At 41.5% G+C, this 13,473-nt stretch overlaps 1 protein-coding gene across 3 annotated transcripts in view; it reads left to right on the plus strand.

The window, feature by feature from the left end:
- LOC145981187 (uncharacterized) overlaps positions 1-13,473 on the plus strand; it is a 52,464-nt gene that overhangs the window by 11,957 nt on the left and 27,034 nt on the right. For all 3 annotated transcript variants that reach the window (XM_083114319.1, XM_083114310.1, XM_083114314.1), the window contains 3 exons: positions 1,862-1,954; positions 4,417-4,509; positions 6,972-7,064. In XM_083114319.1, the coding sequence (XP_082970445.1) occupies positions 1,862-1,954; positions 4,417-4,509; positions 6,972-7,064 (279 nt within the window). The remainder of the gene's footprint in view (positions 1-1,861; positions 1,955-4,416; positions 4,510-6,971; positions 7,065-13,473) is intronic.

Below are 13,473 nucleotides of genomic sequence, written 5' to 3' on the forward strand. Positions count from 1 at the left end.
GCCTACACACGTCTCGACACGAGTCTGTTTTCACGTAAGTGTCATACATAAAAATTCTTTGTTCTAAAGTGAATCTTGCGGCTGGCATTCCAATCGTCTCACTGACGCAACACACATACACACTGCAATAACACAAACAAGTAACGGCAAGTAACCAAGAATAACACTCTTGCGCACAGTATGAAATTAACACGCTCTTGGTTTACATTGCTCGCCACTATATTCACAGCTCTGTCTTCATCTTGTCGCGAAGGAACAAGAAACTTGAGCTCGGAGATTTCGGATTGCAAGGAAGCTCACGAAAACCATTGACTTTTAATGGTTTCGTCGGCAGCATAATCTTGATACGGTGTTGCACATTTGAAACCTCCAAACGATCCCCATCGACACAAAACTCTTTCAAGGATATAAACTTAAGCCAGACGTTGCTGGTCAAAACTATGATTAAAATGTTTTATTATCTGTGACTCTTATCACCACTTCTAAAGCGTATTTTTTTGTGTATATAATGGCAGAACTTGGATGAATTACAGATGATGAATTATAACACAGATTAGTGCTCGTTTTGCAATATTTATATAAATTTCTGGATATGTCCGTAAAAATAAGCGAGCATTACAGGCCGCAAATGTCGGCATCTCCGCCAGCGCCGCCTGCCACGCTTCTCCCGATCTCTTGGCTCAAGATGGAAAGAATGCACGGTAGATAATAGACACTTCGTCCATCACTACTTTCATTCTTTTTTTAACCACATAAAAGAACACACAAACAGCATGGTAAAAAACACTTTGGAGTTCTTCTAAGCTTTTGACCCCTTCGCAGACTCATCTTTAGGGGTGGTCGAGGAAAGAAGGGGTAGTGCGGTTGTCGTTACACTTGCGATACTTGATGTGTCCGCCGGCAGATGTCGTTGCGGTCTTGCAGTGTTGGCAAGTCTTGGTTGTTGGTTGGGGGAGATGAATTTTTGAGTTTTACTGTGTTGTAGCAAGAAGAATAAAGATTTATTTGTGTTTTTGATCATGTGTACACCTTCCTTAATATCCCGTTCCTTCGCACAGGCGAAAGAAAAAACAGCCCAGCCCTGAAGATGACTCCGTGAAGGAGTCAAAAGCTTGGAAGAACTCCGAAGTGTTTTTTTATCGTGCTGTTTGTGTGTTGTTATAGTAAAGGTAAAAGGTAAAGTGCTCCCCTGTGCTTAGCACCATGCCATGAAGGCATATAGGGGGTGTGCGGGTAATGCGCCACACTTTCTTGATCCGGTCGTGAGTGGGGGTGATGTGATCAGCATCATGCACCTGACTGCCTTTACCCCCCAGGGTTTCCCCCAGGTAACCATGTCATTCGACGCTGGGTGGGCGCCGGAGCTGCTTCCAACGTTAGAAAAGTTGTTGGATTTGAACCGACCGGCGATCGAACCCGGGACCTTTAGCATGGTAGTGAGATGCATTACCGACTGAGCCACCGTGGCCACTTTTAGTTGTTTTAGTGTTTTAACAAATATAAATCTCTTGTTAAAGTACAGCTTCCGTTTTCATCTTAACTGGCCTTGTGGTTTTTCGTTGAAAAACATGTATATTCTTAAATACTTAAGTAGGGGGTGATTAAATAAATGTTAAGAAAATAGGAATAAAAGGGTCAATAATTAATATGTTGTTACAGTTGCCAAATTATAATATTCCACAATCAAAATTCAATTTTTTACTGAACATCTTGTAAACTTGCTATTGGTATGCTCCTTGTAATTTGGTTGTACCTGTCAACCCCTGGAGCACTTTGGTGTGAAACATTGTTGGCAGGTGCACATATGATAAGGGCACAAGTTCAGCAACACTTATAATTAATCAATGCTACTTTTTTTCAGGCTGAGCCTGACGTAGCTTGTGTTCCTGGTGCAAGCACTCCGGATCCTGGCCACCAGAGTGAGGAAGTATGCAGCACACAGAATGATGAGCTTGTAAGTCAAATTCAAGAGTTTAATATTTAAGCAGCGGTCATAGTATTGACATTGTTTTTCAGGGTTTCCACAAATTTGAGAGAAATTGTGGAACTTCACCTGTGTCTAAGAAGGTAATGGAAAGTCTAGGAATATTAAATATGAGTTCATGCAGTCAAAGGTAATGGTAAAATACCGTGCGTTCATTTCGATCTTGAGCCGAGAGATCGGGAGAAGCGTGGCGGGCGGCGCTGACGGAGATGCCGACATTTGGGGCCTGTAATGCCCGCTTATTTTTATGGACATATGCAGACATTTATATAAGTACTGCAATACGAGCACTAACCTGTGTTATAAGAGTACGGTTTTAATTTTAGTAGCTTAGTGGCTGTATGTGCTGATGATTTTGACACTCCCATCTCCTGTGAAACACGGCGTAGATGTTTGTTTGGATAACTTTCTAATGCTGCCCCAATTTCATCGAGTTTTGCTTCGGTTAGAATCCGTCGTTTTTGGTTAGGTGTTTTAAAACTTAACGATCCAGTTTCTCGTAATTTAAGGACAAGATGTCTAACTGTATCTCTGTGTGGAGGTGAAACCCATGGGAATTTCTGTACAAATTGCCTACACACGTCTCGACACGAGTCTGTTTTCACGTAAGTGTCATACATAAAAATTCTTTGTTCTAAAGTGAATCTTGCGGCTGGCATTCCAATCATCTCACTGACGCAACACACATACACACTGCAATAACACAAACAAGTAACGGCAAGTAACCAAGAATAACACTCTTGCGCACAGTATGAAATTAACACGCTCTTGGTTTACATTGCTCGCCACTATATTCACAGCTCTGTCTTCATCTTGTCGCGAAGGAACAAGAAACTTGAGCTCGGAGATTTCGGATTGCAAGGAAGCTCACGAAAACCATTGACTTTTAATGGTTTCGTCGGCAGCATAATCTTGATACGGTGTTGCACATTTGAAACCTCCAAACGATCCCCATCGACACAAAACTCTTTCAAGGATATAAACTTAAGCCGGACGTTGCTGGTCAAAACTATGATTAAAATGTTTTATTATCTGTGACTCTTATCACCACTTCTAAAGCGTATTTTTTTGTGTATATAATGGCAGAACTTGGATGAATTACAGATGATGAATTATAACACAGATTAGTGCTCGTTTTGCAATATTTATATAAATTTCTGGATATGTCCGTAAAAATAAGTGAGCATTACAGGCCGCAAATGTCGGCATCTCCGCCAGCGCCGCCTGCCACGCTTCTCCCGATCTCTCGGCTCAAGATGGAAAGAATGCACGGTAGATAATAGACACTTCGTCCATCACTACTTTCATTCTTTTTTTAACCACATAAAAGAACACACAAACAGCATGGTAAAAAACACTTTGGAGTTCTTCTAAGCTTTTGACCCCTTCGCAGACTCATCTTCAGGGGTGGTCGAGGAAAGAAGGGGTAGTGCGGTTGTCGTTACACTTGCGATACTTGATGTGTCCGCCGGCAGATGTCGTTGCGGTCTTGCAGTGTTGGCAAGTCTTGGTTGTTGGTTGGGGGAGATGAATTTTTGAGTTTTACTGTGTTGTAGCAAGAAGAATAAAGATTTATTTGTGTTTTTGATCATGTGTACACCTTCCTTAATATCCCGTTCCTTCGCACAGGCGAAAGAAAAAACAGCCCAGCCCTGAAGATGACTCCGTGAAGGAGTCAAAAGCTTGGAAGAACTCCGAAGTGTTTTTTTATCGTGCTGTTTGTGTGTTGTTATAGTAAAGGTAAAAGGTAAAGTGCTCCCCTGTGCTTAGCACCATGCCATGAAGGCATATAGGGGGTGTGCGGGTAATGCGCCACACTTTCTTGATCCGGTCGTGAGTGGGGGTGATGTGATCAGCATCATGCACCTGACTGCCTTTACCCCCCAGGGTTTCCCCCAGGTAACCATGTCATTCGACGCTGGGTGGGCGCCGGAGCTGCTTCCAACGTTAGAAAAGTTGTTGGATTTGAACCGACCGGCGATCGAACCCGGGGCCTTTAGCATGGTAGTGAGATGCATTACCGACTGAGCCACCGGGGCCACTTTTAGTTGTTTTAGTGTTTTAACAAATATAAATCTCTTGTTAAAGTACAGCTTCCGTTTTCATCTTAACTGGCCTTGTGGTTTTTCATTGAAAAACATATATATTCTTAAATACTTAAGTAGGGGGTGATTAAATAAATGTTAAGAAAATAGGAATAAAAGGGTCAATAATTAATATGTTGTTACAGTTGCCAAATTATAATATTCCACAATCAAAATTCAATTTTTTACTGAACATCTTGTAAACTTGCTATTGGTATGCTCCTTGTAATTTGGTTGTACCTGTCAACCCCTGGAGCACTTTGGTGTGAAACATTGTTGGCAGGTGCACATATGATAAGGGCACAAGTTCAGCAACACTTATAATTAATCAATGCTACTTTTTTTCAGGCTGAGCCTGACGTAGCTTGTGTTCCTGGTGCAAGCACTCCGGATCCTGGCCACCAGAGTGAGGAAGTATGCAGCACACAGAATGATGAGCTTGTAAGTCAAATTCAAGAGTTTAATATTTAAGCAGCGGTCATAGTATTGACATTGTTTTTCAGGGTTTCCACAAATTTGAGAGAAATTGTGGAACTTCACCTGTGTCTAAGAAGGTAATGGAAAGTCTAGGAATATTAAATATGAGTTCATGCAGTCAAAGGTAATGGTAAAATACCGTGCGTTCATTTCGATCTTGAGCCGAGAGATCGGGAGAAGCGTGGCGGGCGGCGCTGACGGAGATGCCGACATTTGGGGCCTGTAATGCCCGCTTATTTTTATGGACATATGCAGACATTTATATAAGTACTGCAATACGAGCACTAACCTGTGTTATAAGAGTACGGTTTTAATTTTAGTAGCTTAGTGGCTGTATGTGCTGATGATTTTGACACTCCCATCTCCTGTGAAACACGGCGTAGATGTTTGTTTGGATAACTTTCTAATTCTGCCCCAATTTCATCGAGTTTTGCTTCGGTTAGAATCCGTCGTTTTTGGTTAGGTGTTTTAAAACTTAACGATCCAGTTTCTCGTAATTTAAGGACAAGATGTCTAACTGTATCTCTGTGTGGAGGTGAAACCCATGGGAATTTCTGTACAAATTGCCTACACACGTCTCGACTCGAGTCTGTTTTCACGTAAGTGTCATACATAAAAATTCTTTGTTCTAAAGTGAATCTTGCGGCTGGCATTCCAATCATCTCACTGACGCAACACACATACACACTGCAATAACACAAACAAGTAACGGCAAGTAACCAAGAATAACACTCTTGCGCACAGTATGAAATTAACACGCTCTTGGTTTACATTGCTCGCCACTATATTCACAGCTCTGTCTTCATCTTGTCGCGAAGGAACAAGAAACTTGAGCTCGGAGATTTCGGATTGCAAGGAAGCTCACGAAAACCATTGACTTTTAATGGTTTCGTCGGCAGCATAATCTTGATACGGTGTTGCACATTTGAAACCTCCAAACGATCCCCATCGACACAAAACTCTTTCAAGGATATAAACTTAAGCCGGACGTTGCTGGTCAAAACTATGATTAAAATGTTTTATTATCTGCGACTCTTATCACCACTTCTAAAGCGTATTTTTTTGTGTATATAATGGCAGAACTTGGATGAATTACAGATGATGAATTATAACACAGATTAGTGCTCGTTTTGCAATATTTATATAAATTTCTGGATATGTCCGTAAAAATAAGTGAGCATTACAGGCCGCAAATGTCGGCATCTCCGCCAGCGCCGCCTGCCACGCTTCTCCCGATCTCTCGGCTCAAGATGGAAAGAATGCACGGTAGATAATAGACACTTCGTCCATCACTACTTTCATTCTTTTTTTAACCACATAAAAGAACACACAAACAGCATGGTAAAAAACACTTTGGAGTTCTTCTAAGCTTTTGACCCCTTCGCAGACTCATCTTCAGGGGTGGTCGAGGAAAGAAGGGGTAGTGCGGTTGTCGTTACACTTGCGATACTTGATGTGTCCGCCGGCAGATGTCGTTGCGGTCTTGCAGTGTTGGCAAGTCTTGGTTGTTGGTTGGGGGAGATGAATTTTTGAGTTTTACTGTGTTGTAGCAAGAAGAATAAAGATTTATTTGTGTTTTTGATCATGTGTACACCTTCCTTAATATCCCGTTCCTTCGCACAGGCGAAAGAAAAAACAGCCCAGCCCTGAAGATGACTCCGTGAAGGAGTCAAAAGCTTGGAAGAACTCCGAAGTGTTTTTTTATCGTGCTGTTTGTGTGTTGTTATAGTAAAGGTAAAAGGTAAAGTGCTCCCCTGTGCTTAGCACCATGCCATGAAGGCATATAGGGGGTGTGCGGGTAATGCGCCACACTTTCTTGATCCGGTCGTGAGTGGGGGTGATGTGATCAGCATCATGCACCTGACTGCCTTTACCCCCCAGGGTTTCCCCCAGGTAACCATGTCATTCAACGCTGGGTGGGCGCCGGAGCTGCTTCCAACGTTAGAAAAGTTGTTGGATTTGAACCGACCGGCGATCGAACCCGGGACCTTTAGCATGGTAGTGAGATGCATTACCGACTGAGCCACCGTGGCCACTTTTAGTTGTTTTAGTGTTTTAACAAATATAAATCTCTTGTTAAAGTACAGCTTCCGTTTTCATCTTAACTGGCCTTGTGGTTTTTCATTGAAAAACATATATATTCTTAAATACTTAAGTAGGGGGTGATTAAATAAATGTTAAGAAAATAGGAATAAAAGGGTCAATAATTAATATGTTGTTACAGTTGCCAAATTATAATATTCCACAATCAAAATTCAATTTTTTACTGAACATCTTGTAAACATGCTATTGGGATGCTCCTTGTAATTTGGTTGTACCTGTCAACCCCTGGAGCACTTTGGTGTGAAACATTGTTGGCAGGTGCACATATGATAAGGGCACAAGTTCAGCAACACTTATAATTAATGAATGCTACTTTTTTTCAGGCTGAGCCTGACGTAGCTTGTGTTCCTGGTGCAAGCACTCCGGATCCTGGCCACCAGAGTGAGGAAGTATGCAGCACACAGAATGATGAGCTTGTAAGTCAAATTCAAGAGTTTAATATTTAAGCAGCGGTCATAGTATTGACATTGTTTTTCAGGGTTTCCACAAATTTGAGAGAAATTGTGGAACTTCACCTGTGTCTAAGAAGGTAATGGAAAGTCTAGGAATATTAAATATGAGTTCATGCAGTCAAAGGTAATGGTAAAATACCGTGCGTTCATTTCGATCTTGAGCCGAGAGATCGGGAGAAGCGTGGCGGGCGGCGCTGACGGAGATGCCGACATTTGGGGCCTGTAATGCCCGCTTATTTTTATGGACATATGCAGACATTTATATAAGTACTGCAAGACGAGCACTAACCTGTGTTATAAGAGTACGGTTTTAATTTTAGTAGCTTAGTGGCTGTATGTGCTGATGATTTTGACACTCCCATCTCCTGTGAAACACGGCGTAGATGTTTGTTTGGATAACTTTCTAATGCTGCCCCAATTTCATCGAGTTTTGCTTCGGTTAGAATCCGTCGTTTTTGGTTAGGTGTTTTAAAACTTAACGATCCAGTTTCTCGTAATTTAAGGACAAGATGTCTAACTGTATCTCTGTGTGGAGGTGAAACCCATGGGAATTTCTGTACAAATTGCCTACACACGTCTCGACACGAGTCTGTTTTCACGTAAGTGTCATACATAAAAATTCTTTGTTCTAAAGTGAATCTTGCGGCTGGCATTCCAATCGTCTCACTGACGCAACACACATACACACTGCAATAACACAAACAAGTAACGGCAAGTAACCAAGAATAACACTCTTGCGCACAGTATGAAATTAACACGCTCTTGGTTTACATTGCTTGCCACTATATTCACAGCTCTGTCTTCATCTTGTCGCGAAGGAACAAGAAACTTGAGCTCGGAGATTTCGGATTGCAAGGAAGCTCACGAAAACCATTGACTTTTAATGGTTTCGTCGGCAGCATAATCTTGATACGGTGTTGCACATTTGAAACCTCCAAACGATCCCCATCGACACAAAACTCTTTCAAGGATATAAACTTAAGCCGGACGTTGCTGGTCAAAACTATGATTAAAATGTTTTATTATCTGTGACTCTTATCATCACTTCTAAAGCGTATTTTTTTGTGTATATAATGGCAGAACTTGGATGAATTACAGATGATGAATTATAACACAGATTAGTGCTCGTTTTGCAATATTTATATAAATGTCTGGATATGTCCGTAAAAATAAGCGAGCATTACAGGCCGCAAATGTCGGCATCTCTGCCAGCGCCGCTTGCCACGCTTCTCCCGATCTCTCGGCTCAAGATGGAAAGAATGCACGGTAGATAATAGACACTTCGTCCATCACTACTTTCATTCTTTTTTTAACCACATAAAAGAACACACAAACAGCATGGTAAAAAACACTTTGGAGTTCTTCTAAGCTTTTGACCCCTTCGCAGACTCATCTTCAGGGGTGGTCGAGGAAAGAAGGGGTAGTGCGGTTGTCGTTACACTTGCGATACTTGATGTGTCCGCCGGCAGATGTCGTTGCGGTCTTGCAGTGTTGGCAAGTCTTGGTTGTTGGTTGGGGGAGATGAATTTTTGAGTTTTACTGTGTTGTAGCAAGAAGAATAAAGATTTATTTGTGTTTTTGATCATGTGTACACCTTCCTTAATATCCCGTTCCTTCGCACAGGCGAAAGAAAAAACAGCCCAGCCCTGAAGATGACTCCGTGAAGGAGTCAAAAGCTTGGAAGAACTCCGAAGTGTTTTTTTATCGTGCTGTTTGTGTGTTGTTATAGTAAAGGTAAAAGGTAAAGTGCTCCCCTGTGCTTAGCACCATGCCATGAAGGCATATAGGGGGTGTGCGGGTAATGCGCCACACTTTCTTGATCCGGTCGTGAGTGGGGGTGATGTGATCAGCATCATGCACCTGACTGCCTTTACCCCCCAGGGTTTCCCCCAGGTAACCATGTCATTCAACGCTGGGTGGGCGCCGGAGCTGCTTCCAACGTTAGAAAAGTTGTTGGATTTGAACCGACCGGCGATCGAACCCGGGACCTTTAGCATGGTAGTGAGATGCATTACCGACTGAGCCACCGTGGCCACTTTTAGTTGTTTTAGTGTTTTAACAAATATAAATCTCTTGTTAAAGTACAGCTTCCGTTTTCATCTTAACTGGCCTTGTGGTTTTTCATTGAAAAACATATATATTCTTAAATACTTAAGTAGGGGGTGATTAAATAAATGTTAAGAAAATAGGAATAAAAGGGTCAATAATTTATATGTTACAGTTGCCAAATTATAATATTCCACAATCAAAATTCAATTTTTCGCCTGTAAATTTCACATTGTCTTTGGAAATTTAAGCAGCTCACCTGTTATCAAAATTGAGAGTGGTTGTAATAATTTGGGAAATATCATGCCATCAATACAGTCTCTTTTGCCAGTTCAAATGCCCTGAAGCAGCGTCGAATGACATAGTGTTATTTTATGTGGTGAAAAAAAGAATGAAAATATTGATGGACGAAGTGATTGACAAAAAGTTCTTGGATTTGAAACATTTATTTTTGCCCCTTTTTCCTTTCAAATCCAGATGGGAAAATATTTTTCTCATCTCCATGAATTTCTCAGCTGTTGTAAATAAAACATAAACAAGTCACATTTTCTAACCCCCCCAACCCTGTCCCCAGACACAAGGTAATGTAAAGTTACCAGTGCATATAGCACCGTGCTATGAATGCATATTTAGGGTATGTGGGGGGTAAAGGGGTATTTTGGAGGTAATGTGATCAGCACCATGCTCTGGCTGCCTTTACCCCTTAGGGTTCAATGACATACAATAGTTTAGACATATTGCATTATAGATTATTATATTCCTCCCTTATTGATGCAACAAGCATTATTGAAAGTAAAGAATACTACAGGGTGTCCCATGAACGGCGCAACTGGGAATTAAGAGTGGCGTTACTTTGTAACCGAAACCTGTATATACATAAGTCATACACCAAATGTTAGCCCTGTCCAAGTAGATATTTTTAAACAGAGAAACAACAAACTGGGTGCAGTGTTGTTCATGCAGTGTTGCCAAATGTAAGTGAAAGTGTAAATTTAATTTTCCACAAAGCATGGAAAATTGCATATCAAACATTCGTACGGAAATTTGGATGTCAATTTCCACCTTGGGTAGGTGGACTATTTTGCCATCTATAGTTCAGAGAAGAAAACCGATCGTTTTCGCGTATAGCCAATCCTGAAATGCCTTGTAAAGGCGTACCGGTCCAAATGGGTGTTTTAAAAAAATTATGAGGTACAGTGGCAACACTGTTGATGTTTGAAGGCAAAAAAAAATTGTGTTTAGTGATGATCTATGACATGGAAATACTGGAAACAGGAAAAAATGAAAATGAAAATTATGGTGAAAAAAGTGTTACTTACCTACTCCTGGCAACCATGCAATGTGATAAGAGCGCCCACCGAACGAGAACAAAAGTATCAGTTAGTTGTGTACTCAGAACTGTTTGAGCCGTGCATTTCGCATTGTTTGTAGGGGAAGATTAGAATTGTTCTGTGAAATGAAGTACTCTTTGGAAGAGAGGGTGTTCATTGTGGAACATTATTTTTGTTCAAAATCTTACGCTAGTGTAAAAACTGTGTTTCGCGAGAAATAACCGAATAACAGTGTTCCAGAAAATTCGACGATGTATCGACTTGTTTCCAGATTTCGTGAAACAGGATCAGTTAATGACAAACCCTACCACAGACAACCACCAGTTTTGACACAAGGTGTGCTGCAGGATGTGGAGCAGAGAATATCACAATCTCCCAGGAAATCTGTTCGTAAACTTGCTGCACATTCAAGTGTATCAAAAACAATAACTCACCGAGCATTAAAACAATTGCACCTACGTGCATATAAGGTAGAAATTTTATGTCAATGATATGTCAACAGTCAAAATTCTCGACACTGGTCAAGTAACAATCCCCATTTGTTACATGAACAATCACTTCATCCACAAAAGATCGCTGTGTGGTGCACGACTTCGCGGAGAAAAATAATCGGTCCATTCTTTTTCAACACAACTGTTGACGGAATAGTTTATCGTGACCTTATCGCACAGTTTATTTCTCTGTTGGAACATGATGAACGTGATTGTTGGTTTCAACAAGACTCCGCAACATGTCACACGTATAATGAAACTTTACATGTTGGCAGAGTTTTTTGGCAATCACATTATAAGCAAAAACTTATGGCCCAGTCGCTCCCCAGATCTGATGTCTCCAGATTTTTTTCTGTGGGGTTATTTGAAACAAACAGTTTACATTAATAACCCAAGAACACTTGGTGATCTAAAAATAAACATTTGCACAGCCATTAACAATATAAACCAATCAACCTTGCATAAAGTTGCTTCCAACATGATAAAACGTGTTAATGAATGCCTCAGGGAAAATGGTTGTCATTTTCAACATCTTTTGTAAAGCTACACTGCCTGTTACGTGCATTGCATGGTTGCCAGGAGTAGGTAAGTAACACTTTTTTCACCATAATTTTCATTTTCTTTTTTTCTTGTTTCCAGTATTTCCATGTCATAGACCATCACTAAACACACCTTTTGTTGCCTTCAAACATCAACAGTGTAACCACTGTACCTCATATTTTTTTTAAAACACCCATTTGGACCGGTACGCCTTTACAAGGCATTTCAGGATTGGCTATACGCGAAAGCGATCGGTTTTCTTCTCTGAACTATAGATGGCGAAATAGTCCACCTACCCAAGGTGGAAATTGACGTCCAAATTTCCGTAAGAATGTTTGATATGCAATTTTCCATGCTTTGTGGAAAAATAAATTTACACTTTCACTTACATTTGGCAACACTGCACCCCGTTTGTTGTTTCTATGTTTAAAAATATCTACTTGGATAGGGCTAACATTTGGTGTATGACTTATATATGTACAGGTTTCAGTTACAAAGTAACGCCACTCTTTATTCCCAGTTGCGCTGTTCGTGGGACACCCTGTATAAGAAAACTACAAGACCTATCATTACTGGAATAATATTTACACTTTTTTTGATATATACAAATTAATGTAAAATTGTACTTACAGAACTTAGCCGACGAAGCAGTGTATAACCTTCACAGTATGCAAAATAAGGTATTTGCACACAAAACAACACATTCACAAAAATCACAGTCTAGGCAATCTAAAGATATATATACAAGGGTCGTTCAAGGTTGACCGGGACTTTTATTTCTGCAGAGGAAATAGGTAGCAGAAGAAACACCAAACTATGTCAGTTTTTCAAAGTATTCTCCTAGCGCGCCGAGGCATCGTTGCCATCGTTCTGGCAGCTCCCGAATTCCTTTGGCATAGTAAGAACTTGGTTGTTGTCGTAGCCACTGGAGGACATCGCTCCGCAGCGCTTCGTCTGTCGTGAATTTCTTCTCTCCCAGATGGTCTATAAGGGGTGCAAGCAAATGATAATCACTGGGGGCTAAATCCGAACTGTACAGGGGATGGGCAGAACTTCCCAGCGCATGTCGGCCAGAGTTGTTGTTGTCACATTGCCCGTGTGAGGGCGGGCATTGTCATGGAGAAGAATGACATTTCCAGACAACATCCCAGGTCTTTTCTTGCGAATGGACTTTCGTACAGCACCACTCAACAATGTGGAGTAATACTGGACATTAATCGTGCTCCTTTTGTCCAGAAAATCCACATGGATAACGCCCTTCATGTCCCAGAAGACACTTGCCATGATCTTTCCAGCGGACAGCTGCGTTTTGCTTTTTTTGGGGGGCGGGGAACCTTTATGCCGCCACTCCATGCTGCGTCTTTTGGTCTCTGGGGTTGAATTGTGCAACCATGTTTCATCACACGTGATGATGGATTGCAACAATTCATCACCTTCTGCTCGAAACCGATTCAGAAGCTGTTCACAGACCGTCCTGCGTGTCCACTTCTGATCGAATGTCAGCTGGCGGGGAACCCACCTTGCACAGATTTTGCGTAAGCGTAAGTGGTCGTGAATGATTGTCTCAACACTCCCGACACTGATATTCACCTCGGCAGCAATATCCCGCACTGTTACTCGCCGGTTCTCAATAATCATTTGCTCAACACGTGCGATATTCACTGGTGTGACTGCAGTCGGGTGAATGTGTCCATGCGCTTCATTTGTCACCAGCTCCCGTCCTTCGCGAAACTGCTCACACCATTCGTACACTCTTGTCCGCGACATAGTTTGTTCACCATACTGTGCTTGCAATCGTCTGAAAATCTCAGCTGGTTTCACTTTCTCCTTCACGAGAAATTTGATTACACACCGCTGCTCCACAGCCACAGACACACTGCTTGCCTCCATGTTCGCTGCAACTGCTGCGCATGCGCGAAATACGTCATGCCGGGCGCTAGTTACTCGCGAAGGAATACATTACTT

This window comes from Lepisma saccharinum, chromosome 2 (assembly GCF_977018435.1).
Source record: "Lepisma saccharinum chromosome 2, izLepSacc3.1, whole genome shotgun sequence".
Taxonomy (NCBI): Eukaryota; Metazoa; Arthropoda; class Insecta; order Zygentoma; family Lepismatidae; genus Lepisma; species Lepisma saccharinum.